General features: G+C 36.1%; 1 protein-coding gene and 3 pseudogenes across 1 annotated transcript; all 4 read left to right on the forward strand.

Moving 5' to 3' along the window:
- Positions 1 to 509: 509 nt before the first annotated feature.
- Positions 510 to 2,469, forward strand: GSTU28 (tau class glutathione S-transferase). The gene is made up of 2 exons (NM_001248331.3): positions 510 to 934; positions 1,888 to 2,469. The coding sequence occupies exons 1-2, from the start codon at positions 614 to 616 to the stop codon at positions 2,233 to 2,235; spliced, it is 669 nt and encodes a 222-aa protein (NP_001235260.3). The 5' UTR covers positions 510 to 613; the 3' UTR covers positions 2,236 to 2,469.
- Positions 2,470 to 4,772: 2,303 nt separating this feature from the next.
- Positions 4,773 to 6,343, forward strand: LOC102660209 (probable glutathione S-transferase; annotated as a pseudogene).
- A 3,034-nt stretch (positions 6,344 to 9,377) lies between these two features.
- LOC102660336 (F-box protein At5g46170-like) lies at positions 9,378 to 11,856 on the forward strand (annotated as a pseudogene).
- Positions 11,857 to 13,391: 1,535 nt separating this feature from the next.
- On the forward strand, positions 13,392 to 25,052 carry LOC100785150 (abscisic acid 8'-hydroxylase 2-like; annotated as a pseudogene).
- The last annotated feature ends 2,916 nt before the right edge of the window (positions 25,053 to 27,968 follow it).

Raw genomic sequence — 27,968 nt, forward strand, 5'->3', positions numbered from 1 at the left:
GATTAAGGATCGATTAAAAAAACGTTTTCAAAGCATATTAACGTCAACTGGTTTTGTCTTATTCATTTATGTTTTTTTAGGTTTGCTTCATCTGAGAATTCGTTTTCTGTCCTGTTTTTCTTTGCTCTTTATTAATAATCACAAAATAACCACATCAATTTTACTTTATTTTATAATTCTAAGGAATTGTGAAGAAAATAATGAATTTACGTATACATATTTAAAAAGAACAAAATAAAAATATTATATATAGTTATTAATAAAAACTAAATAAAACTCAACATAAAAAAGAGTTTACCCGTTATTTTCTTTTTATTTTTAAAATGCCGTATATTCAAGATTAGTGACATGAATTATTTATAATTTTTTTTTTACTTTTATAGTATTCAAATATTATTTAAATTAATCTTACTTATTTTATGTAATATTGTAAAAAAAATATTTATATTTTCTAGATCTAGACACAAGGGCTTTCTAATTAGTTTTGTCATCTTGTACCTCTCTATATAATAATTTAATTGCTGAAGAGTGAAGACCACATAGGATTCATCATTTTCCAAACGAGCATCTTCGTAGTTTCTTAAGTCAAGAGAAGAAGTGAAGTGCTGCTTCAATGGCTTCAAGTCAGGAAGAGGTGATCCTTTTGGGGGTTATTGGAAGCCCATTTCTGCACAGGGTGCAGATTGCTCTCAAATTGAAGGGAGTTGAATACAAATATTTGGAAGATGATTTGAACAACAAGAGTGATTTGCTCCTCAAGTATAACCCAGTTTATAAAATGATTCCAGTGTTTGTTCACAATGAAAAGCCCATATCCGAGTCCCTTGTGATTGTTGAGTACATCGATGACACATGGAAAAACAACCCCATCTTGCCTTCTGATCCTTACCATAGAGCCTTGGCTCGTTTCTGGGCCAAGTTCATTGATGACAAGGTAACTCTCAATTAGATCCCTTCCTTTTATTCTTTCCTTTTCTTAAAATAAATCGCTTATATATATATATATATATATATATATAATATGGATCAAACTTCTTTAAGAACTGTCTTGAATTATTGTTATGATTTGTAATTATAGGATTATGGTAGAATTTTCAACTTGGGGAAGAAATATTTGTGTTATGTATTCTAAATTTCTAACCGTAAATAATATAGAAATTAGAAGCTTCTACTACTCACTGACAAGGGGGAGAGGTGCAGGGTTGTTACGGTGAGGCATTGCCGCACACGATTGGATCTACTACTCACTCCGTTATGCTATGCTTTCACTTTAGAACTCATATCCCTCACACGCGAAATGCTTTTGAGGAACCGAAACGACAATGACAGAGAAGATGAACCAGCTCGATTTGAACGCGCGCGTAGATAATTAGGGTAACTTAAACAAAGACGGTCCTTCACCCAAACCCGTCTTTGTTCAAGTTTTTCATATTTACAAAAATGCCATGAACTAGCATTCTAAGACGGTTCTCTACGACCGTCTTAGAATGCACGACGTAAAAACAAAAAATATTACTTCTAATTATAAAAATGTCACCGTCTTACATTTTAAGACGGTTATTAATAACCGTCTTAGAATACGCATCGTAAAATCAACCTCTTTTAGTAGTGAAGGCATTATCAAAAATTAAATTTTAAGGAGCAAAAAGGTATTTAAATCCAAATTTTATTTACTTTTACATAAGTCAATCATATTTCTGATTGATGTAATGTAACTTGGTAGGAAGACTGCATCCTAGCTTTTAGATTTCTCCAAGGAGATTAGCATCTATGAATGATGATTGGAGACATTGGTTGCTATTATATATGTATCCAAGAAAAATCATAGTTGTTTTTATATATTCCAATTATTTACTAACATACAAGTAATGTAACTTGGGAAATCAGTGCGTGGCTCTAGCAGCGAAATCTGTTTTTATTGTTGATGAGAAAGAGAAAGAGAAGGCAAAAGAAGAATTATTTGAGGCTCTGAATTATCTTGAGAATGAGTTGAAGGGAAAGTTTTTTGGTGGAGATGAGTTTGGCTTTGTGGATATTGCTGCTGTGATCATACCTATAATTCAAGAGATAGCAGGGTTGCAATTGTTCCCAAGTGAGAAATTCCCAAAGCTCTCCAAATGGAGCCAAGACTTTTACAACCATTCACTTGTTAACCAAGTTATGCCTCCTAAGGACCAACTTTTTGCCTATTTCAAGGCTCGGGCTCAAAGCCTCGCTGCTAAAAGAAAGAATTAACAAAGACTCAGAATTCCCAAGGAGATTTTAATATTGTAGAAAGTGAAAGCTACTTACTATCTATGTTTAGTTTTCGTTTTGTTCAACAATCTATGTTTAGTTTTCGTTTTGTTCAACAATCTATGTTTAGTTATTGCGGTTATATTTTCATTTCAAAATGAATTAAGCGATATAGGATTTCGCCATGTAAAAAAAATAAAAATCCAAGGTTGTTGACATTTTCGCTATTTCAAATGAGTTGTGTTAATTATTGGTTTAAACTATTTAGTAAAGGGACCAATGAGATTTAGCTTAAATCAAATGAGTATCCAATGATTTTTTATTTTTTTTTACTTTTTAATAAATGCCTTCTCCTTTGGGTCTTGGTCTTGTTGACATATTCGCTACTGCAATCAATAAAAGGAAAAAATATATATCCTCCCTTCCCCACACCATATAAATCTTTTGGTGGATATGCTTTTTAGGGATACGGGTGTCGGAAGAGATAAGGATTTGATGCAAAGATACAACGATTCTTGAAAGATATGATATGCCACATGTGAAAATATCAACATGCTGTAAGTTGATAGATAGTCAATTAAAATTTGTTTAGATAGCACTTTAGAAGAAAAAAAACAAAATTTTAAATTTATCAGATCAACAACAACAACAAAAATTAAGATAAAAAACAAAATTTAATCATTTATCAAAATCAAAACCAAAAGTATATTTAAATTTTTTTATTTATTTTCTAGAAAAAATTCTTGCGATGAATTTTTTATTTCTAGATTTTGATTTTGGGCTCGATTTTTATAATCACTCATTTCACCACTTGAATATATGATTATTTTTTTTTATTGTTTTAGTCGATTTTGATTTTGGATTCTTCTATAAGAATGATTCCCTACGCAGTACACCACACTAAATGATAAAAATTCTCCAACAATAAAACTTGTTAAGAAATATATAGTTCTTCCACATAAGAACTAAGTTAGTTAAGAACATGCATTGAAGATGTGGTAAAAGCATATTCAATAAATCAATGGTGTTTATTTAAGCAATTCATTTGGAATTTTTAGTTGAGTCCAAAACGGGTTCCACTATATGTATCATTATATTTAAGCAACTAACCAGCATTTATTATATTTCAATGCTACAACCCTTTAAAAACTTATAATATTATTCTTTTTATTTGCATTTGATTTTTTTTCCATTAAAATATTAATTTCAAACAACTTTTTTCATAAACAACTACTTTTTATATAAGTAACCATGCTTAAATTTAAGCAATCCATTCTACCAATCACATCAACTCCAATAATGAAAATAAATAAAGAATGATTTCAAAATTTACACAATCCAGTAAAAAAACTCCATTAAAATTACTCTAAATTTAAGAAAGATTTATTATGTTTTTGATAGTTAAACTTTTCCGGACTTCTTTTAGTCTAAATCTAAATTTTGAGCTAAGAAAATCCCTAAACATTTCTTTCTTACAATTTTTAGTTTGTATTATCAAATAATAACATTAATTGATATTATAATAATATGGTTGATAACTCAATGACTTATTATGTCATTAAGGAGTTGATGACATTAGATTATCTGATAAATAATTTAAAGTACATTTTACTAAAAAAAAATATGTGACTATTTTATCACATTTTTTGGTAATGTGATAAGTTATTAGATCATTAATGTTGTTAGGTCATTGATTAATATTTTATTTAAAAATTACTAAAGTGATAATAGAGAACAAATTTAGAAACTTTAAGTGATCAAAATTTAAATTAAGAATAAGCCCACCCCAAAAAAATTACAAACTAAAAAATAGCAAGCCCATGTACAAATCTCATAAATAAACTATTCTAGTAAAAGATATTTCATTATTTTTTTTGTCTCCATCTTTCAATTAATTAAAAAAAAAGATTATAACTAATCTAGAGTTGGACAGAGATAAGTAAAATATGATTTAGAATTCTTTTTATTAAATATCAAACTCATATATGATCCGACAATTTAATCTTAAGTATAACATATTAAATTTTTGGAGTGAGTCACTTACTTGCTTAGATACTTCATCGTATAATATAAAATGCTAAACACGTGCTCCCACGTAGAGGTGACGTAACTCTTGTATCATTTCTAAGTCATTGACTATATGACAATGGAGTTTTCTTCACTTCATGCAAAAACAACTTTTTTATTTGATTTAATTACATTTTTTCATCTTATTGTTTAATTAGTTTTTGACAAATTTTATTTTTAATAAATTAATTGAACACATTTTATCTCTTATTTTTTTAAAAAAAAAGATTGCAAATTTTTTCTTTTTTTTATTTTACTCATAATATAATTATAAATTTACCCCTAAAAAAGTTGGGCATTTGAGGAGAGTTCTATGTTGGATTTGATGTGGAAGATATATTTTTTGTTTAAATTGATTCTGTTGGTTTTTAAACTGCCGAAATTATAATTTAACTTTTTAAAATGAATATTGGTGTTTTCAAAATGGTCACAAATCATATTTTGAAATTTTTAACCAACATGTTGTCACAATTTAATTAACGACATATATATAAAATAAAAATTTTCATGTATTGCGGAACTAATACAAAAGAAAAAAAAATTAGAAACTCAAAATAAAATCCGATTATTTATGACGGAGTTAAAACATATTTAACCAATATTTTATAAAGTGATTTGAAACGCTATATTGCAAAGTCTAGAAAAAAAGTTTTTAAAAATCGACTATATTTCACATAAAATAAAAATATCTAAACCTTATGTCATCTATCATGCACCTTTGATAACCTTTGTAATTGATCTCGTGTCCATGAATACTAGTCCTGGCTCCATAAAAGGAGAACACCGTAGGAATCCATCATAGACAGAGAAACAAGACCAGCGATAGTTGTTTGAGTGAAGGTTTGAAGTGCTACGTACAAACAATGGCCAACAATCAGGAAGAGGTGATACTTTTAGGAGCTGTGGGAAGCCCATATGTGTGCAGGGTGAAAATTGCCCTCAAGTTGAAGGAAGTTCAATACAAATTTTTGGAAGAAAATTTGGCAAATAAGAGTGAACTGCTTCTCAAATCCAACCCAGTTCACAAGAAGGTTCCAGTGTTTATTCACAATGAGAAGCCCATAGCAGAATCCCTTGTGATTGTTGAGTACATTGATGAGACATGGAAGAACAACCCCATCTTGCCTTCTGATCCTTACCAAAGATCCTTGGCTTGTTTCTGATCCAAATTCATAGATGACAAGGTAACTCTACTTTTCTTCTTTTCTTGCTTTGTGCTTATTATATTTGTCCCTAAAACATCACCTTTCATGACATCTAAATGTTAAATCTTTGAATAAGTCAGAGAAGTTGAAGAAACTTCATTCACTAAGTGTACCAAATTTGTCTAAAATCATATTAATGATAGATCAAATTCATTTAAGAACTACCTCCCATTATTATGATTTGTTTGGAATCTTGGGAGAATTTTGTTTTTTTGGGGTGTCACATTTGTTTCTATATATAACTAAATCTAAATTCTGTTATCCTAATTACTTTATTAACTAATTACTAATAAATACTCTGATTTATGAAATCAGGTGGCGGATGCTGCATGGAAAGCTGTTTTCACTGCTGATGAGAAAGAGCGTGAGAAGAATGTTGATCAATCATTTGAGGCTCTTCAGTTTCTTGAGAATGAGCTAAAGGACAAGAAGTTCTTTAGAGAAGAGGAGTTTGGCTTGGTAGATATTTCTGGTATCTTCGTAGCATTTTGGATCCCTATAGTTCAAGAAGTACTGGGTTTGAAGTTATTAAACAGTGAGAAATTTCCTAAGCTCAACAAATGGTGCGAAGAATTCACCAACCACCCTGATGTCAAAGAAGTTCTTCCTCCTAGAGACACACTTTTTGCCTTCTTCAAAACTATCTTTGAAAGCATTTCTACTTCAAAATAGGCTCGTGAAGTAACTACTGAGAGACTCAGAATTTCTAAGGAAAATTGTGTTGACTACTTGTTTGTTATTGTTGTTATGATTTCGTTTCAAAATGTTGTTTGTAAGTGTTAGGTAATTCTATTCTACTGATAAGGAACAAATTGTAAAGATAATTTTTCTGCCCATTCTTATTGAAACTTTAGATATTTAAAGAGTAACATAATACTGCAAAGCACAAAACTACAAAGCTGATAATGGGCATAACAGAAATGCCACCTAAGGAATAACAGAATTCCACTAACAGCCTAATGATTGTCTATCAGAGGGAGAGGGAATTCTTTAGCGGTATCAGACATAATCCTCCAAATGAATGGGCCTTCTGGTTATCCATTTGGGTTTGTAATCTCCTTGGTTTGAATTGCTAACAACACCCTCCCTAGGAAACTCGACATAGTCCTCGAGGTCGTACACATTGTGCAAGGTGGTCCATTCTTCCCAAGAGGCATCCTCTGGAGTGAGGCCGTTCCACTGCACCAAAACCATACGTGAAGGTGGTGTTGTCAAATGATCCCATTTCCAATCTAAGAATGACAGAGGTTCAACCACCGGATGGTTCTCTGTTTGGATGGGTGGGAGAGTAGCGGTCTGAGTGGGTGGAGGTCCTTTGTGTGCTTTCAAGAGTGAAATATGGAATACGGGGTGGATTTTAGAATTCGTCAGGAGTTCAAAGTGGTATGCTACAGGGCCTACTTTATCTGTTATTGGGAAGGGTCCGTAGAACCTCTTTGAAATTTTGGTGTAATGGGGACACACATAGGTTTGGCGATAAGGCAGTGGGCAGACGTATACCAAGTCTCCAACGTCAAATGATACATGACGACGGTGTTTGTTGGAATAGTGTTTCATGGCCTTTTGTGCTTTCCGTAAACGTCTCTGTAACTGAATGTGAGTAGCTTGGCGTGACATTACCATAGAAGTCATGACTTCCATCGGAGAAGAGTCGAGCAATGATGATGGAAGGGACGGGGGAGGTTTGTCGTATGTATCTATGAATGGTGATAGCCCTGTAATAGAATGAGTGGAAGTCTTGTAACACCATTTTGTCAATGTCAGGAAGTTGTACAATAGGGATGGACGATCATGCACGAATGAACGTAGATACTGTTCCAGAATGTGATTAAGGACTTCTGTTTGTCCATCGGTCTCTGGATGGTACACGGTGCTAAATCGCAACTTGGTGCCACTAAGTCAAAAAAGTTCTTGCCAGAACGAGCTAATGAAGATTGGGTCTCGATCTGAAATGATACTTCTGGGGAAACCATGCAACTTGCAGAAGATGTCCATAAATAAGGTGGCGACCTTGTATGCAAAATGGCGTGGGGGTAAAGCACCAAAATGGGCCCCTTTAGAGAAACGGTCGACCACCACCAAAATTGAAGTAAAGCCATGGGACTGGGGAAGTCCCATGATGAAGTCCATTGAAATGTCCACCCAAATTCCATTTGGTATAGATAGAGGTTGAAGGAGGCTTGCTACTTTCTTGGTCTCTTACTTTGTTTGTTGGAACGTAGGGCACTAAGACATAAAACGGTGGACTAAATCGCACATTCCTTCCCAATTAAAATTATCTTGAATGCAACACAATGTTTTCATGATTCTGAAATGTCCCCCCAGGGCTATAGAATGGTATTCATGCAGTAATAAAGGAATGAAGGAGCAATCAAGAGGAAGCCAAATTTTGCTATGATAATGAAGGAGGTCCCGTCAAATGGAATATTCCGGGTGGGCATTTGGATGAAGCCCAACCTTGTTCCATAAGTCCAGAAAAACAGGGGACTGCTAAAGTGACCTTTGTAGGTCTACCAGGAAATCGAATGCTGAAGTGAGAGGGTGAGAAGTTGGCCCCGGTGTGGCATACGGGACAATACATCTGCGGCAACATTGCCGAAGTTAGACCTATATTCAATTGTGTAATTATGGCCCTATAATTTGGACAAATAAGTTTGTTGCTCGGGTGTTTGTATTACTTGTGTCATAAGTTCTTTTAAGCTTTGATGATCCGCGAGAATGACAAATGGGTGTCCCAGTAGGTAATGTCGCCATTTGCGCACCATGATGGTTATAGTGTGCAGTTCCCTGGCATAGGTTGAGTTGCATTGTAAGCGGGGGTAGAAGAGCTTGCTGAAAAAGGATATTGGATGATGTTGTTGAGCCAGCACTACACCCATTGTGAAACCACAGGCATCGATTTCTAACATGAAAGGGATGGAGAAATCAAGAGGAACCAAAACAAGGGCAGTGGTCATGGCGTGTTTCAGTTGGTCAAAAGCAGCTTGTGAGTCTGAGTGCCAAAGGAATTGGTACTTGCGTAGCAATTGGTTAAGCAGTGTTGCAGTCAATGCATGGTGCAGGCCAATCAACCATGGCGCTAATTTTAGATGGGTCAAAGGCCACCCCTTCTACAGACACTGCGTGGCCTGGTTATTGAAGAGATCATTTGGCAAACAGGCACTTGGATTGACGAAGGTGAAAAGATTTCGAGACAACATTGCGAATACTTCCTCCAAAGGGAGCATGTGGTAGTGATGAACTGTATATGAGTATACCATCAAAGAAAACAACAACAAACTTACACAAAAATGGTTTAAGCAATTCAATCATTATCTCCTGAAAAGTTGTCAACGCGTTACATAACCAAAAGGGCATTATGCGATATTTGTAATGACCTTGATGTGTTAGGAACGCCTTTTTGGGGATGTCTTCGTCCGCCATGCCTATCTGATGGAAACCTTGACTAAGGTCAAGCTTAGATAACCATGAGGCTGAGTCTCAATTCATCTAGTAGCTCTTCGATAGTGGGCACTGGGAACCTATCCTTCTTCTTCATGAGAATGACTGGAGAAGAAAAGGGACTATGGCTGATTTGAATGAATTCGACTTCAAGCAACAATTGAATTTGTTTCTCCAATTCAACTTTCTGGCTATGGGGGTAACGGTATGATTTTACATTAATGGGTTTGGAATTTGGTGGAAGGTGAATGTGATGGGAGATAGGGAGAGGTGGAGGGAGCTGGGTAGCCTCGATGAAAATTTGAGCATATTGGAAAAGGAGTGTGGTGAGTTCTGGTGGTTCTATGTGTTGGTCAAGGCTCAGGGAAGGTGATGTGGGGTGATCTTGGGTTGGATCTGGTATGGGTGTGAGTATGAAAAGGTCCAAAAATGACTGTGTTTGAAACATGTGCTTCAATTGGTGGGCTGAAGCAGAAACTAGGCGAACGGGAATATCGGCAACTAATTGGACCGGCTGGCCCAAATAGATGCAAGGCATTGAAAGTGTGGTGTAGTCAGTGGTAATCGGGCCCAGTTGGCGAAGCCAGTGTACCCCGAGAACAATGTCAGCTCCACTGATGGGTAGGGCATATAAATCAATGGTAAATGAATGACCCTGGATGCTTATCGGCACCTGAGGGTGGTAGTGGTTGTAGACCATGACCCGTTGTTACCCACCATGACATTGAGGGGCTCTATCGCAGAGGAGGTTAAGTCCAAAATCTTAGCTACCCTCGTTTGTATAAAGTTATGCGTACTGCCCCCTATCAATGAGTATGGTTAGCTGGTGATCATTAACGGTGTCGTAAAGACAAAATTTTTTGGAGCCGGCATATCAGTCATTGCATTGAGGCTAAGGTGGGGAGTATTGTTCTGGTCAAGGCAAAAGGCATTAGCTTGGAGGGCATGTGGGTCATCCGACAGCAAAAGAGGGTAAGGGTATTCAATATCATCCTCGACTATGAGGAGATGGAAATGGGGCTAACAACGGTGGATGGAAGTCCATTTATCATCACAATGATAACAAAGACCTTTATCGCGTCACACAACCATCTCCTCCGGGGATAATCTTTTGAAGGGTATTTTAGGTAGTGGTTTTGCTGGGAGCATGGGTAGGGAAAGAGAACAATGTTGTTGAGTAGCACATCGATAGTCAATAATTTTTTCTGCCTTGCGAATCGCATTGTCAGGTTACCACCAGTGTGGGATAAGGAGACATGCTGAAAGGCTTAGACCTCGCGGCACAATTCTAGGTTGAGACTGGAAATAAAACAACTAAGGAGGGACGTCGGTGGTAACTGATAACTGTGAAATATGAGCTAATATGATAGTCAATTTTGGCTAATAAATGGGTGTAATTTCTTTACTTTATTATTGTTTTTAAGGAAATAATGAAGAAATTAACATCTTTGCAATTTTTTATTAGCAAAATTCAAAAGAAGAAGATTTCAAGTGCTTTAGAGGAAAAATTGGTGCAAAAACTGGAAGAAAAAACCTTGAAGAAAAATTGAAGAATTGTACAACTCGCTCAACACACACTCTCGCTTAGTGGGCAAAGTCAGACTCAACGCGTAGCCTCGCTCAGCGCGCAACTCAGGCTTAATATGCAGTCTCGCTCAGCGTGCAACTCGGGCTTAATGTGCAGTCTCGCTCAACGCATAAGTCAGACTTAGCCCGAGAAGGTCCATGAGGAAAGCCCAAGGTGCGCTTAGCACGCAAATGCACGCTTAGCACGAAGTCAACGTGAAAAGTAAGCTACCTCATGCCTATAAAAGGAGTAGGAGGTAGAAGGAAAACACACATCGAATCTCAGAGCTATCCAAAAACTAGGCTTATCCTTTAGGGGAAACCTTCTTTCTTAGTCATTCCCCATTTTCTTGCTATTAAACTCCCTTGTAATGTAATTGTTTTTCTTATCTATTAATGCAATTTCAATTTTCTATTCTCTTTTTGCTACTTTTCATCTCTATTGTGTGGTTTCACTACTAGAAAAGTGATTTTTTACAACGTCAATTTTATATCGGTTGGAAAAAAATATCTTAGAAAGAACACGGTGGCATTTCTGTAAATAATTATAATAATTCTACGATGGTTATACAAAAACCGCCTTAGAAAATTTTTATTCTAAGACGGTTTTATAAAATCCACCTTAGAAAATTGTGTGCTATTTTTAATATTTATTGTGTCCCTCTAGCTACTCTTCGTGCTCCCTCATTCTCGAAAGAGCAAGCGTTGCTTCCACTCCCTCGTCCCGCAGGTCAAAAATTTCGTTGTCCGCATCGACTACGTGATCTCTGACGGCGATTGTTCCTCCTCCTCTGCCGCCTCCAACGACAACCCTTTCTAGAACCTCCTCCGCCTCGTCTTTGGCGGAATCATGAAACCCATTCAAACCCTCAACCAATTCCTGAGTCCCAAACGCCTTTCTTCCTCTGTCACCGCTACCGCTGCCACATTCCCTTCCTCCACCTCCTCCCTCGCCGTCGATTCCGACGAAGACTTTGACGACGGCGTCACCCACCACTCCCCAACCCAAGTCCTCAAGAACTTCAACGAGATTCGTCTCCTCCGGATCGAGTTCCCTAGCAGTGACAATCGAAGCATCACTAACTCCTTCTACACCAATGGCGACCTCAAACTGCACATCGTTTGGACCGTAATCTCCTTCAACGCCGCCTCCTGCATACATTACCTGGTTCAACCGATAATCTCTGAGCGGGCCACCCTCGACAACTTGTTGCTCACAAATGCCAATGGCCAAGGGGTGCTTTACATGAACTGGGAGCAGCTGGAGGAGCTGAGGGTGAAGCTGCTATCGGCGCCATCGACGTATTCTTACAGGTTATTCTTAGTAGGCATATGCTTGTAGCACTACATGTATTTTTTACGGTAAGGTGTGCATTTCTTTCTTCTTCTTTTTTAAATTTCAAATTAGCCTTGATGGGAGCGAAAAATGGCAGCTTTCTTGATGAATCTTGGTCTAACATGGAGGATTTGATTGGAAACAGAAGATTTGATTGAGTGTTTTGTCTGATTTTTGTGGATCAATCTTGCTTGGTTTCCTTTTTCATAGTAATGTTCTTTCTGCTTTGAGCTCTGATTCATTTATTCACTACTGTTTCAAAGCTATGTCTATTTTTGGCATTGCTTGCCATTTTAAAGGTTCCAATTCTAGATTTTGGGTTCTCAATGCTTTGTCAATACACTGTTTACAAATGAATTTGGAATTGTAGTCCTTGATTGAGTTTTGTGTTGTCTTGTGTTTTAATTTATGTGTGGCTATTGAATTTGTGTCGTTTTAGTTGTTTTTACTTTGGTACCAATTCTTTTGATCTTGTATGGGTTGTTTACTTTTGTTTGGAAATTAATATCACCAACATATGACCTTAAGTTGATGATTTTTTTTTCTTTTTTGCATTGTTAGACTAACAATATTTTCCTTATTTGTTCTCTCGATGGAAACTGAGCTTTCCTTCCCACAAGCTTTGTTTGATTCAACTTACTGCTAAGTTGTTATGTATTTCCTTTCCTCTGTTTATTGCATCAATCCATAAATAGGGCTGCTTTTTCTCCTTAGGTGCACTTCTTAAAATGCTTTATCATTTTCGTGTAGTCCATGAATTTCAACACATTCATATCTTACCAAGAGGCTTCCTGTCTTTCTCTCTCTCATAAAATGTTTTCCATAAAATAAAGTAATTAGCATAAGCAATGATTTCTAATTTTCTATGATTTTTTTTATGCTCCATGAAACACTTAGGGTCTTAAAACAATCATTTGATTCTATGGTTATATAAGAGCGAATATTTGTTTGATATATGGTGCTATTGTGAATTCGGACAGATATTTATTTAGTTAGATGATGCTTTTTCCTCTTTCTTTTCATTCTTTACATGTTACAGTGTTGGATCGGATGTGTAGTATGTGCCGTTATTGTGGTGTGGGCTTGTCAGAATCAAATTTTGACAACAATCAACAGGGACATGAGAGTAGTCTAAAGTTGAATGTTAAAGTTTCCATTAGGCCTTGCAAATCTTGTGGAGAGAAGCTAGAGCAAGCAAATGTGAAATGGCATAGTACAAGTCCTTATGCAACACCACTTATCAGTCTGACTACGTGTATAACTAAGTACTGATAGTTGTGTCTCCACTTGCAGTAATTACTATCCCCTTGTCCTCATTTTATAATGTTGATGATATTAGTCTTATATGACAAGATGGTCTTTATATAACCTAGTCTTTCTTCAATATCTGATATTTCTTCAATATCTGACTGCCTCTTTGTTTCTATGTTTTTGCTTTGCAATGTGTGAAACAGATTTTCAAACACACGCTAAATATATAGATATTTATTTGAATTTGTGTTTGGTGAGTATTGATTCTGAAATGTACGTGTAGGTATGGAGATATATTCAAGACAAACATATTGGGGTGTCCTTGTGTGATGATATCAAGCCCTGAGGCAGCTAGAATTGTGCCTGTGACTCACGCACATCTCTTCAAGCCAACGTACCCTCCAAGCAAAGAGAAGTTGATAGGGCCAGAGGCTGTGTTCTTTCAACAAGGTGCCTATCACTCCATGCTCAAGAGGTTGGTTCAAGCCTCATTTTTACCCTCCACAATTAAGCACTCAGTCTTTGAGGTCGAGCGAATTGTCATCAAAATGGTGCCAACTTGGACCAACAAAACTATCAACACCTTTGCAAGAGATGAAAAAGGTATCACACATGACATAACTTAACTACATCTACACATATGTCGATCAAAACTTTTAGAATTAACCATATCTTATCATATTAAGAGCATGCTACTTAGTCGGCTTAATGGTGGAAATTTGAATAATATGCATGAGCTTATAAATTTTAATCTTAGTTTGACTTTTGTGTACCAAAAAATATTAAGAATCATGATAGATAAATATTAACTTCATTTTGGTTGGATTATAGTAGAAAGAGGAATAACAAGAAAACGAAAATGTGATAAGTAATGTGATAAAAAGTATTTATTTCATTATGTGGATTTAGAATCTCAAGAAATTTTCTAGGTTTCATTTAATTAGTATGCATTTGAAGTAGCTGCAATCTCAGCCTTTGGGGAAATAAAGGAGCTTGAAATGGAAGAAATCAGGGAGCTCTATTGTTGCTTGGAGAAGGGATACAACTCTTATCCATTACATGTTCCTGGAACTTCCTATTGGAAGGCAATGAAGGTATGTAAAATGTATTTCTTATTATCCTGTTTTGTATTTCTTGCCCTGTTTTTGCATAGTTTGTACTTTTTTTTTTGGAAAAATGTAAATTATATTAAACCCAAAATGATACAACAATAAACGGGGCATACCCCATAGCTAGAGAAAATCAAAAGTCTCCCTAATACAAGAAGGCCTATATCAAGATGTTAAAACAAATGCAACAGGTGCGCTTATCTATACATAATAAACTTAATCTTGCTAATAACCTCTATTATAGAAAATTGGTAATCTTCAAAAATCAGCTTGTTCCTAGACAGCCAGATGCAGTAGACTGTAATTGTTATAGTTAGACAACAAAATTTTCCTTGAACACCTGATGTGGATCGGCCCCTAATTAAAGAGTCAGTAATACGCTGCAAAGAAGTGAAACGCCTGCGGAAAGGAGCCAAATCACGAATGTGAGCCCAAACTTGGAGAGATTTCCTGCAAGAAAATAACAAATGAACATTTGACTCAGCCTCATTTGAACATAAAGGGTTGAGGGAACCCTTGTTCAAAAAAGCAGCTTTGTCAAGAGTAAGCAGCCGGTTCCTTTTAGCAAACCATAGAATGAAAGACATCTTAGGGGGGATTGCTGGGTTCCATATAACAGAACACCAACTAACAGTAGGCTTGGCACCTCTAATGTATTCATAGACTTTGCCAACAAGCAATTGTTCATTGGTGCTCCAAGATTGAATCCTCTTTTTGGCCTCTTCCGTACTTAGCTCTTTGGAGATAATAAAGTCCCTTATTTGAATGATTTTCTTTATCAAAATTGAATCTGATGAAGAAGTATTGTAATTCCACACATCGCTCCCTTTGAAATAGTAATGGTGAACCCATAGAACCCATAGAGAATCTTTCTTACAATGAAAGTCCCACAGGATACGGGAAAGAAGCGCAATGTTCCAGTCCTTGAGATTAAAAAGGCCTAAACCCCCTTCTTTTTTCAAAGAACAAACTACTGACCAAGCAACCAAGGGCTTGTTTTTGCCAATATCTGCTTTGCCCCACAGAAAATTACGACACGAAGCGTTGATCCGGTCCAAAACAGATTGAGGCAAAGGAAAAATCCCCATCCAGAAATTCATAATTCCTTGAATAACTGCTCTGATCAACTCTGGCTTACCTGCATAAGATAAAGACTTCTTGCTCCATCCCTGAATCAGGCCAGTAATCTTGGAAAGCAAGGGAGCATAATGGCATACATTTAATCTAGATGATAAAAGGGAACACCCAAGTATCTAAAAGGGAAGCCACCCAAGCTAAATCCAGTAAGCTGTTGAATATGAGAAAGCTCATAAGGCCTAATACTGACTGAATATATGGAAGATTTATCAGAGCTGATGGAAAGCCCTGAAACCCTATAGAAGTGCTGAAGCTTGACAAACATAGTTGACACAGAAGGGATATCTCCTCTAGATAGAAGCATAATATCATCTGCAAAAGCCAAATGAGATAGTTGAATACCTGCACAGTTGGGATGAAATTTAAAATTGGCATCATCCTTGAGGCTGCTCATATCTCTGGAAAAGTACTATAAACAAAGCACAAACAGATAAGGGGAGAGAGGATCCCCTTGTCTAAAACCCCGCTGCCCTTTGAAGTGGCCATAAATGGATCCATTGACTGCCACACTAAAGGAAGTGGAAGAAACACATTCCATGATCCAAGTACAGAACTGGGTTGGGAAGCCAATGGACTTAAGCATCCAATCCAAGAATTCCCAGGAAATGTAATCATAAGCTTTATGCAAGTCAATTTTCAGGAGGCATCTTAGAGAGGATCTTTTTCGTGCATATTTGCACAAAATCTCTTGAACTAGGAAGATGTTGTCCACCATCTTTTTGTTCTTAATGAAGCCAGTTTAAGTTTCCCCAATAATAGTCTCAAGCACTAGGGCTATGCGGTTGGCCAGAATTTTAGACACAATCTTGTATAACAAATTACAACAAGATATGGGTCTAAAATGGTTAACCTAGGAGGCCTGATCGTGCTTAGGAATAAGCGCAATAATAGCATGATTAATCTGCTTTAAAAAAATTTAAGTTGTAAAGAATTCATTAACCGCCTCAAAGATATCATCACCAATGATATTCCAAGCCTTCTTGAAGAATAAAGCATTGAAACCATTTGGCCCTAGAGCTTAAATAATTATTGCAAATCGTTAGATAGTACGAATAATTTTGATACGAATGGATTACGAGAGATATTTCCGTACGAATCATTATGAGACAACGTGGCAAAATTTTATTTAGTTAAACAATAAGTTAAAACTTTTAAAAGAATAAAAATAAAAGCAAAGAAGTGGGACAAGACCCATGGTGTTCATATACAGTTTTTGCTATAAAAAAATTCCATACCATATAGCCTTTGCATAATTATTTTCAACCATTTGTGCATAATTAAAAGATCAATCTTAGTATTAAAAAAAAGACTAATCTATTTTCAACCATTTAGTAACTTTTTATCAGGGATATTAATTTGTTAGGAAGAAAAATTAAACTCACCACTTATCTCTTCTTTCTTCGGCTTCGACTTTCAAATTAACTTTGTAAGTCTTACCATTTTGTGTAACAGTATTATATGATCTTTAAATTATGATAAAATTCAACAATTTTACTACGTATATAATAATATAGGATTGGACTGTGGTGCTAACACCCACTACTAAAAGAAGCCCTTTTTATCACACCAATTCTACGACGGTTGTTTACAACCGATTTAAAAAGTGGTACGATGACATTTTTGTAATTATTGTCACTAAAAATGCATTTTACGACGCACATTCTAAGACGGTTATTGAAAACTGCCTTAAAATGTTATACGAATTAAATTTTACAACGGGTTTTACTGAACAACCGTCATAATTTAAAAATAAAAAAAATCAAAAAGACGCGAAACCGTGCGTACTAGCTAGCCACCTGCTTGTTTCTCCTTTCGCATTCAAGCCCTAGCTACCCTGTTCTTCATTCTTCCGGTCCATTGAACCCTACTCTCTTCGTTGTTCACCATTGAACCCTTCGATCTTTGACAATCCAGCAACGTACCCTAGCCTCTTCTCCTTCCATTCAACCCCATGACGTTGAGGAACTTCCCGACTCAAACTTCCAAGTTCGTGAAGAAATTAGTTTGAACGAAGGAGTGGCAGTTCGTGAAGAAAGACATTGGAGTCACTGCGAAGAAACCAGGTTAGTGAAAAAATTAGCTTCTTTTACTCAAGATAAGGTTGTCGTAGTGTTGAACAGAGGTCGTGGGTTCGATATAACCTAGTTTTGATGCTGATGTTTGGTAATGGTGGTTGCAGGGAAGATATTTGATGTATTGAATGAGTTGTTGGTGAACAACAGCTGATACGTAATTCACTGGGCTACAAACGGGTCAGTGGGTATTTGTTTATTTTCTCTTGTTCATGCATGTCCGTATTGTATCTTGATATATAGTTGATACTCAGGTTGATGTTGTTTAAGGAACTTGAGTTGAATGGATTGAAGATTAATTATGTTGATCTTAACAATTTTTTATTTTTTGTCTTTAGGGAAATTTGTGTTTGCCTGCATTTATGTGTTTATAGTGTATGTAGTTTTAATTTAAGGTACTAGATATAATACTATAGGTTTTGTATTATATGAATGAATGCAAGGTATCTGGGTTGGGTTATGGTAGCAGAAGAGCCATCTTTCTTTGGTTCTGTGGAATTGAAGTCTGCATTTTGTTCATGGTCCTGACCTTGATCATATTTTAATTTCCTGAGTTCACGTCAACTTTTGTATTTGCCTCTTCCATAACTTCATCAGGAGAGCAAGTCTCTTCATTTTGATTCCTTTCATTTCTATTCTGAGGTAAATGAACTTGCTCATCCGGTTCTCCATCTCCAAAATCATGCAAATGAAGCACTTATGCAAACTTAGAAATCTCCTAAGTTGTGTGCGCCTTGCAAAGATAAAGAACTTGTTGGGATTTTTTAGAAGAAAAGATTTTTCAAAAGAAGTAGTGATATGTTAGGCATTAGGCAAAGAAACTTATTAAACTTTTATTCTTTAGCATTATATATGGAGTCAAAGGGTAACCTAAAATTAAAAAATATCAACAGACAGCAACACTGTAATCTTAAAATCAAAGTGATTGTATCCTTAAGTCTAAATGATAAAAATAATATCCTAAAAATTTGAAATATAACGAAAATTCCTAAAAACTAGGGAATTGCAGATATTTAGGCATATTTTCAACCAGACTCCTATATCAATTGTAAGTGTCTATAATTAACCAGCATCCAAAGTCATGTCTTTGGCATCAAGCATTCAAGCTTCTATGTATAAAATGCAAAAGTTTCCCGTTCTGAGTCTTGAATCCTTGTAATATGTATATATATATATATATATATATATATATATATATATATATATATTGTTGAAAATTCAGAACTACATTGCTTAAGGACTTGAGATACTCTAGAACTTGAATTTGAATGAATGGAGATAATTGTCACACTCAGCCCTTAGCTTTTTATTAACACACACACACACACACACACACACATATATATATATAGTACAAAGAAAGAAAAAGAGAGAGAGAGAGAGAGAGAGAGAGAGAGAGAGAGATGGGGAAAGCTGCCTTTGGATAAGGATTAGACACTCAGCTTCCCACACACTCAACATGACAACACATAAAGCTTAATACATACTCAACCTCACTCACACACTCAAAACAACCTTTTACCTACACAGTTGTCTACACAATACAGTTGTATACAATATATATTTAACACTCTTCCTCAAGCTGGAGCATATAAATTAAATGCTCCAAGCTTGGAACATGAGCTGAAGCATAAGAAAGATTCTTCTTCTAAGTTAGATGATGCGGTGAAGCTTGATTGCTTGATTGAAACCCCTGATTGAAACTCAGTTGACTACCAAACTGGAAAGGACTGCCTCCAGATGAAGTTGATGATTCCAAATACAAAATTTGATTTAACTGGGGCAGGTTGCTGACTTGTGTGGATGTCGAGGCTGCTGCTGTCGGAGTGAATGAGGATTGAGGAGTTGATGCACTGGAGGTTGATCAAAACATTGAGGGAGAACTGTCAGAAGTAACAAACACAGTGGATGACGATGATGTACTAAATGTGGAGCCAAATGCAGACTTAGTGGGCTGCCAACTAAAGTAGAACTTAGACCACATTGGCAGCCCACTAAGAGTAGACCACCGAAGAGGAAGCAGGGGTGCCAAGTTCAAAAGATGTGGCAAGACTTGAAGAAGGAAACAACAAATTCCCAAAAACAAAAGCTGCACTTGCTCCAGGGCTAGACTTCAAAGTGATTAGTATTGATTAGGAGACCACACACTCCCCCTCACGAGATGGAAGGTGGAGTCAACACTTCCAGCTTGGGATGAACAATAAAGTACAAAAATAGACAATGAAACATGTCAAAAATACATTGGCAGCAGATTGAAAATGACTGAAAAACATTCAAAGACAATTGGAATATGTTAAACCATTAAGCAGAAGCCACAACACAATGCTTAACCACTTAACAGAAGCAAACACACTTAACCACCTAAAAGGTAGAAGCAAACCAAAGCTTAACCATCAAGAGCAGAAGCTAAACATGGTGCTTAACCACTCAAGACAGAAGCAAAACACAATTTTTGAATGCTTAACCACTAAAGGCAGAAGCAACACAACAATGTTTAACCATCCATGGTAGAAGCTTGACATCAATGTTTAACCACCATGGATAGAAACTTAATGACCTTTTTTTTAATAGTAGGGGTTCTTGACCAGATTGAACCCCCGGGAACAGCAATTGCTTCAAGGACAGAGACAAGGAAGAAATTGTTGGACAACAGGATCAACAAATGACTTATAATAGGGTTCTTGACCAGATCGAACCCTAGGGACAGGGATATTAATCAGTAGACCACAAAACAAATGAATAGAAGGACATGAGACAATGAAGTTGCACAGTAAAGGGTTAAGAGAGACAAACTAAAAGAAGCCTTGTGAGCACTTCTAGCCAAACTAAAAGAAAACTTAAAAAAACAAGTAGCACCCCTACCAATCTTTCTTCAAAAGTCCAATGGAGGATGTCCAAGGAACAGAAAGAACAGGGTCTAAAGTTGACATTTTTAGAACCATAACACAATGGAACTTCAAAGGCAGCTGGAAGGGGAACCTTGGCAACATTCAAAACCATACCAAACTGAGTAACTGCTTTTAAGGAAGCCAAAGCAATGGGTAACGACAGTGGCCTTAAATAGGACCAGAACATGCCATAGTTCTGTAGACAAAGAAGAAGGGCCAAAAGGAGAGGTTTGAGCGGCTAACGACGGTGGCTGACAGTAGAGAAGGAGAATACGGGATCAGCAGAGGCCATTTCTGATCAAGGAGAAGAAGCCCTAACGGAGAAGGAGAAGGAAACACAAGGGCTGGAACGATCAAGCTGTCAATACCGGAAAACAGGGATTGAAATGTGCCCAGAAGGAGACAACAAAGTTGTTAAAACTGGGTGCATAGGGCTGGAAGAAGCCACTTCTGACCAAAGAAACAAAACCCTAATAGAGAAAAATGAGGGAACACGAGGCTGACACGTTCCAGGTGGTCATAATTAAAAAACAAGGGCTGGACCGTACCTAGGACTGGCCGACGAAGTGATTGGAGGTGATCCAGAAAGGTTCCAACGGCGGGAAGGCGGCGCGTGGCCTTCACGCGCCAGAAATGATGCGCTGCTGATCACGCGATGTGCAGGGGTCGGTCGCGCTCCTTGAGGTGCACCCAACCCTGGTTTCATCGGAAAATTTGACGGCGGCGAACGGCGGCCAGAGGCGATGACGGCAGACAGCGGACGGCGGCTAGAGCAGGTCAGAACGGGATCATTCCTGCTCTGATACCATGTTGAAAATTTAGGACTACATTGCTTAAGGACTTGAGATACTCTAGAACTTGAATTTGAATGAGTGGAGATAATTGTCACACTCAGCCCTTAGCTTTTTATTAACACACACACACACACACACACACACACATATATATATATAGTACAGAGAAAGAGAGAGAGAAAGGGAAAACTGCCTTTGGATAAGGATTAGACACTCAACTTCCCACACACTCGACATGACAACACATAAAGCTTAATACACACTCAACCTCACTCACACACTCAAAGCATCCTTTTACCTACACAGCTATCTACACAATACAGTTGTATACAATATATATTTAACATATATATATATATATATATATATATATATATATATATATTAAATAAAAGTTGCATTTTTTATATATGTATACTTTAGTTGTTTTATCCTTGAGTCGGCCCTGCCTTTGAACTGGATGAAATTCTTAATTCAAGAGTCATAACCAAAAATGTCTAGCTTATTTCCCTAATTCTTGTGAAATGATGTACTCAACCAATCATTAAAGCTACTAGGGAAGATGCATAAGTTATTAGAGGACAATTTCCTTGTTTTAGCCTTGAGGACAAGGTTGCTTCTGCACCTGGGAGTATTGATAGCCTAGTCCAACATGATATGACTGAATTTTTAGAGACTGAAGGTCTTGTCAAAGTCTATGTTAGAAGAAGAAAAAAAGGTGATTGATGATTGTTATGCAAGAGGACAATTATGTGCCTAGAAGGACAGTGTGTGGTAGTTATTATTATTCTGGGTGTGGTTTTCTTGCTGTGTGTTTGTGAGAGGACCAAGAGAACTCTCTGTTAGGGCTTAAACCTGTGTAAAATGTTGCTTTACTTTAATTCTAGTTTAAGCCAAACTTTCAATAAATAAAATTCTTGTCTTATTTGTGTGTTCAAACTCTTGAATTTAAGCGAAAAACTCGAAAGAATGAGACAAAACTGTGTTCTTTCTGCTGGAGAATTCTCATTAAATCAGCTAAACTAACACAATTATGGGAGTCTAACTTAGTTAGTTAAGCAGGTGCATGAGTTGTTATAAAAAAAAATAACACACATATAGGCACAAACACATAACATACATACATCCTAATTAAGGAGAGAATAAAACATTTACACAGTCCAATTTTTGGTTTTGCTAACTTAGCTAGCATACTAAATGCTTTTCTGCATATACATGATATATAGACCCAATATTTGTTAGAGAAAACTTAGCTAGCTTACTAAATGCTTTTCTGCATATATAGATTATACAAATACAAAATAGAAAACCTTTTCCTAACAAGAACCCAGGTACAAATTAGAAGCTGCAAGGGCTGGGGCAGGGACAAGGATAGTGTGTTTAGCAATTTTCCCATTGAAGAGTGTTGTCTTCCACCTCACTTTCTTAGAACTTGTAGTTGGGCTTGGGCTCCTTGAAGGAGAAAGAGTAGTAGTAGAACATGAAGTTGCGCAGCCATCCTCATCTTCTCAATCAGCGCTTCAGTATTCACTTGCTTAGATAAAATTTCCTCAAGTTGTCTCGGGTCAATCAACAACTTCACTCTCCACACCCCATTCTTAGCTGTTGGCAGCACTTCAAGCGCTGACCCATGTGAAAAATTGTCAACATAATCACATGCTGCATATTTGCACATTTCCTCTAAAGACGTGCTTCTTAAAGGGATGGTAGCCTGTCATGACCTCTATGAATTCCCTGGCTTGCTTTAGTCAACTGGACAGCAATGCAAGGCCTCTTTCAGTGTGAATACCATTTCCTATGGTAGCTCAAAACCTGTGTGAAGTGCTTTTTCATCAAATTCTGCAACTTACGTAGATAGAATGTGTCCTACTGTGTCTCATGTAAACATTGCCTTTACTAGCGCTATTTGTTTTGGCAGTTGGCATTTCAGATTAGGTCATCCAAATGTTCATAGTATGAAAGTTGTGCTCAAAATGTGTAACATACCTTTTTATCAATACAACAGGTTCTGATTTCTGCATTGGCAAGTGTCATTGTCTTCCCTCTTTCCCTTCCCTTACTCAGTACTCTAGTGCCTTTGAACTTATTCATACAGCTTTGTAGCACCCATCCCCTTTCTTATCCAGCACTGGTTATATATAATATGTAACATTTGTTGATGGTCACACTGACTTGGGTTTTTCTGTTGAAATGTAATTATAAAAGTCTATAATCTGTTTAAATTATGGTGGGGGGCTATTGGGAGTTCTATTGCAAGCTCGAGGTGAGAAGAACAAGATGTACTATCAGCAGCACACAGATTCTCAAGTTGTTGATAATCTCATTGGTGTCATCTTTGCTGCACATGACACCACAGCAAGTGTTCTAACATGGGTCCTCAAGTACTTGCACGACAACACCAATCTATTGGAAGCTGTGACGGTCACACTCTTTCTCTCTTTCATTATTCAATTTTATTTTCTCTCATTATTGCTTAATTTCTCATTTTTATACACATTTTTTTTATCATATCATCTATAATGTTTAGAACTTAAATCATAATTAATATGAATTTTATATTTTTATTATTACTATCAATCAATTTACATTATATGATAATATGTGATTGATTATGTAAAAATTAATCATCTTTGTATATGTTATTTACTCGTAATATTAATTATTATTCCAATTTTTTTATATCTTCTCTCTCACTTAAAGTACATATGCCCCCAAAGCTTGTCAACTCGTAATATTAATTATTATTCCAATTTTTTTATATCTTCTCTCTCACTTAAAGTACATATGCCCCCAAAGCTTGTCAACTCGTAATATTAATTATTATTTCAATTTTTTCTTTTCCTTTTTTATCTTTTGTGGAAAGTATCGTTATGATAACTTCAGCTCATCTCCAAGGCCTGATTCAAATTTAATCTAGTTTTTATTCTCATTTTTTAAAAACAAGAATTTAATTAATATCTCAATCATGCATGATTAATTTTGTTAAATATTATAAAGGTTGTGAAATAATTATAATACTACTAAACTGAATTTCATCAGGTGATCCAAGAAACATTGAGAAGTGCAAGCATTTTGTCATTCACATTCAAAGAAGCAGTGACAGATGTTGAGTTGGAAGGTTACACTATTCCAAAAGGTTGGAAGGTCCTTCCACTCTTCAGAAGCATTCATCATTCTGCTGACTTCTTCCCTCAGCCAGAGAAGTTTGACCCTTCAAGATTGGAGGTAAAATATGTTGGAAATTTAACAATGAGTTTTAAATTATGATAATGGAGTATAAAATAAAATAACTCATGCATATATATCCTTAACATATATGTGATGTCAAAACCCATTATTGCATTCTTTTTCTAATCTTATTGATGAATATCTCTCTCCTTTTACACATCCAACAACAAAATATCTCATTTATCTAACTTCATATATATAAGTGTGCACAAATTAAATAAATGAATAAAATAATACTACATTATAATAAGAATTCAAGCAATGATTTCGGGACCAGGGGTTATAGAGGGTGGGGGGGTTATATTTTATCTTTTATGCCAGAAACATAAGGTTATGAATGGTTAGAGATTATCCTACTGTAAAGTCCCATTCGTTACCTATTTGAATCTTTCCCTTCTAAGGCGATTCAGTGTTTTTCACAATCTTGCGAGTTTCAGAGGCACGTGATATAAATTTGTAGGGTAGTAGGATAATTAATTTATTTCTCTATCCTTTTGGCTCAACAGCAAACAAATATTGCTACATATATGATATTATATTATTTAATAATATAATATCAATGCATAATTTTTTACACTAATAACATACATCATATTCATCTGTATGACATAGTGACATTATCCTTAAGGTAATTGTGTAGAAATTAGGGCTGAGACATATAACCATGAGCAAATAATGCCTGAAATAAAAACTTTGTAACTTAACCCTTCTTTGTAGGCATGATTATTGTGACCAATTATATAACACTTTCCGTTTATGGAGTTCATTACAAGCTAAGAATTAGCATGGGTCTTGCATGAACTTTTTTGCAAAATTAGTTTGTTAGCTACGATAGAGATCTCTCAATTATATAGTGCTAGCTGCATGTTCCTTAATATATGGAAATGGTCCTTTTTGACGCATTAAAAAAAAAGGGTTTCTTTTAGAGTGTACATTCCAAAACATTATAGCCACTACTAGAAAAGTGATTTTGATATTTGAGTTAGATATTTTTTATTTTGATAAAGGTTGAATCATATCTATTTCAGATCTATTGTTGTAAATTCAGATTTGGCTCAGATCTCTTTCATTTTGATGAAGGTTGCTTCTTTTGATAAATTTTTGTACTTAATTATGTAAATTGTTGTAATATGTAATTAAATGATTTTATAATTGTTGAAAATGATGATTAGATTTTTGGCTTCCATCAATGTATAGTTTGTTGCTTAAAACTATCAGACAGCAAGGACAAAAAACCGTAGAAAAAACCAAAAAAATACAATAAAACAACACCAATAAAAAAAATTCAACTCCAAGACAATTATTATATACCTGTCTTAGAATGATGGACAAACTAAGTCGGTTATTAAATGACCGTCTTAATTTGTCAACCATTCTAAGACAGTCATTTTAATAATTGTCTTAGATTCACAACTATGAACAAGACAATCTAAGACGGTTATTATTTAACCGTCTTAGTATCTCTACCATTCTAAATCGGTTAAAGAGAAAATCGTCTTAGAAAGTAGAGTATACTAAGACAGGTTAGGTGCAAAAATCGCCTTCGTAGATCTACCTAACGGTCTTAGAATAATCATCTTTCTAAGACGGTTCAACAACTGTCATAGTATATGTGATGTCATTTTACGACATGCTCTTTCAAGACGGTTAAAAACCGATTTAGAAAGACCTAATTGACCGACTTAGAAAATGCTAATTCTAGTAGTGTTTGGTCATCCATGCATCTGTTTTTAGGGATTATACATTGAGAAATGATAATGTCTAAAAGAATTGGAAAAAAGCATCTCAACATTGCATTATTAGGGATATAATGACTTTGTTGTGTCTTTGCATATATCTTCATACTTAATGTTATTTATGATTCAATCTTTACAAAGGGATTTGGGAGAGATAATACATAAATTAGTAGATATGGGTGAAAATTGGAAAAGCAGTTAATAGAGAAAAATATTAATATTGCATCAATGATAGTTAGGCATGCTAGGCTTCAACATAATTGCATTATGAAATCATCTTTTGTTCTTTTCTTGTTTATTTTCTTGTTTATTTTATTATTCTTGCCTTTTTAAATTTAATTTCTTTGTTTCTTCTTATTTCTATTCTACTTCCTCTTCTCTTGTTTATAAATTGGATATTTATCAACACAAGTACAAAGTCTTTGTGGACTCGATACTCGATCTTTCATATTAATCATTACTACTTGTGATAAAATTGGTACATTTGTCAATCTGTTAACAGTAACTTGACAATGCGATTCGCAAGGCGTTCGAAACTGGTTAGGTATTCGTTCACTGTATCCCTCTATGGCAGCTTGAACAACACACCCTAAGAGTCATCATAAAAAGATGGTGCAAATCATGATTCCAACACTTGAAGCATGGTTGGCCAAGAGTAAGGAAACAATTCTTGTACATCCACCGATACCACGAAAGGGCAGGGCCTTCCATATAGAATGCGGCTACGGTGAGTCGTTTTGCTTCAGGTATGCCTTGGTAGTCAAAAAATTGTTGAATTTTAAAAATCCACCCAAGTGGATCTTGCCATGTCAAATTTGGGGACCTTTGGCTTCATGTGTGGTTTGGTGGATAGAGGAGGAGGTGGTGGTGTTTTGGGTGAAGGTGGGGGAATGGTGAGGGTGGCAAGCTGATCCAGGATGATTTCGATCTTGTTGTTCAACTCTGTGTGGCCTCTGGTGAGGTGAGCCATTGCTTCTTCCAAACATTCAATTGAAGCCTGGCGGGTATTATGTTTCGGCAAAGAGGCACGGAAGGAGGAGCAGGTCGAACCAAAACCAAAATGTTAGGTAATTTTATTCCACTGATAAGAAATAAATTGTAAAGATAATTTTCCTGTCTATTCTTATTGAAACTTCAGATATTTAAAGGGTAACACAATACTGCAAAGCACAAAACTATAAAGCCGATAATGGACATAACAGAAATGCCACCTAAGGAATAATAGAATTCCACTAAAGGAGTAACAGAATTCAACTAACAGCCTAATGGTTGTCTATCAAAGGGAGAGGGAATTCTCTAGCGGTATCAGACATAATCCTCTAAATGAGTGGGCCTTCAGGTTATACTTTTGGGTCTGCTATCTCCCTGGTTAGAATTCCTAACAGTAAGTTGTAATCTAGGATTTCTCCATGTCAAAGATGATGGAAGCTTGCTTGTGGGGCTTCTATGGAGGCTGGATCTTTGAGCTTCAATGGGGTCCTTTAATGGTGATTTTCCACCATGGGGATGCAGCGGAAGACAAAGGAAAAGAGGTGAGAGGAGGCGCCATCCATTAAGGAATAAGCCATGGAAGAAAGAGCTTCACCACCATGATGAGCCTTGGATAAGAAGCTTGGAGAGGATGCTTCAATGGAGGAAAAGAAAGAGGGAGAGAAAGAAAGAGGGGGGAGCACAAAATTGAAGGAAGAAAAAGGGAGAGAAGTTGAACTTTGTGTTGTGTCTCACAAGACTCTCATTCATCAAAGTTACAACAAGTGTTACACATGTTTCTATTTATAAACTAGGTAGCTTCCTTGAGAAGCTTTCTTGAGAAAACTTCCTTGAGAAGCTTCTTTGAGAAAACTTCCTTGAGAAGCTAGAGCTTAGCTACACACACCCCTCTAATAACTAAGCTCACCTCATT

Source organism: Glycine max, chromosome 7 (assembly GCF_000004515.6).
Source record: "Glycine max cultivar Williams 82 chromosome 7, Glycine_max_v4.0, whole genome shotgun sequence".
NCBI classification, from domain to species: domain Eukaryota; kingdom Viridiplantae; phylum Streptophyta; class Magnoliopsida; order Fabales; family Fabaceae; genus Glycine; species Glycine max.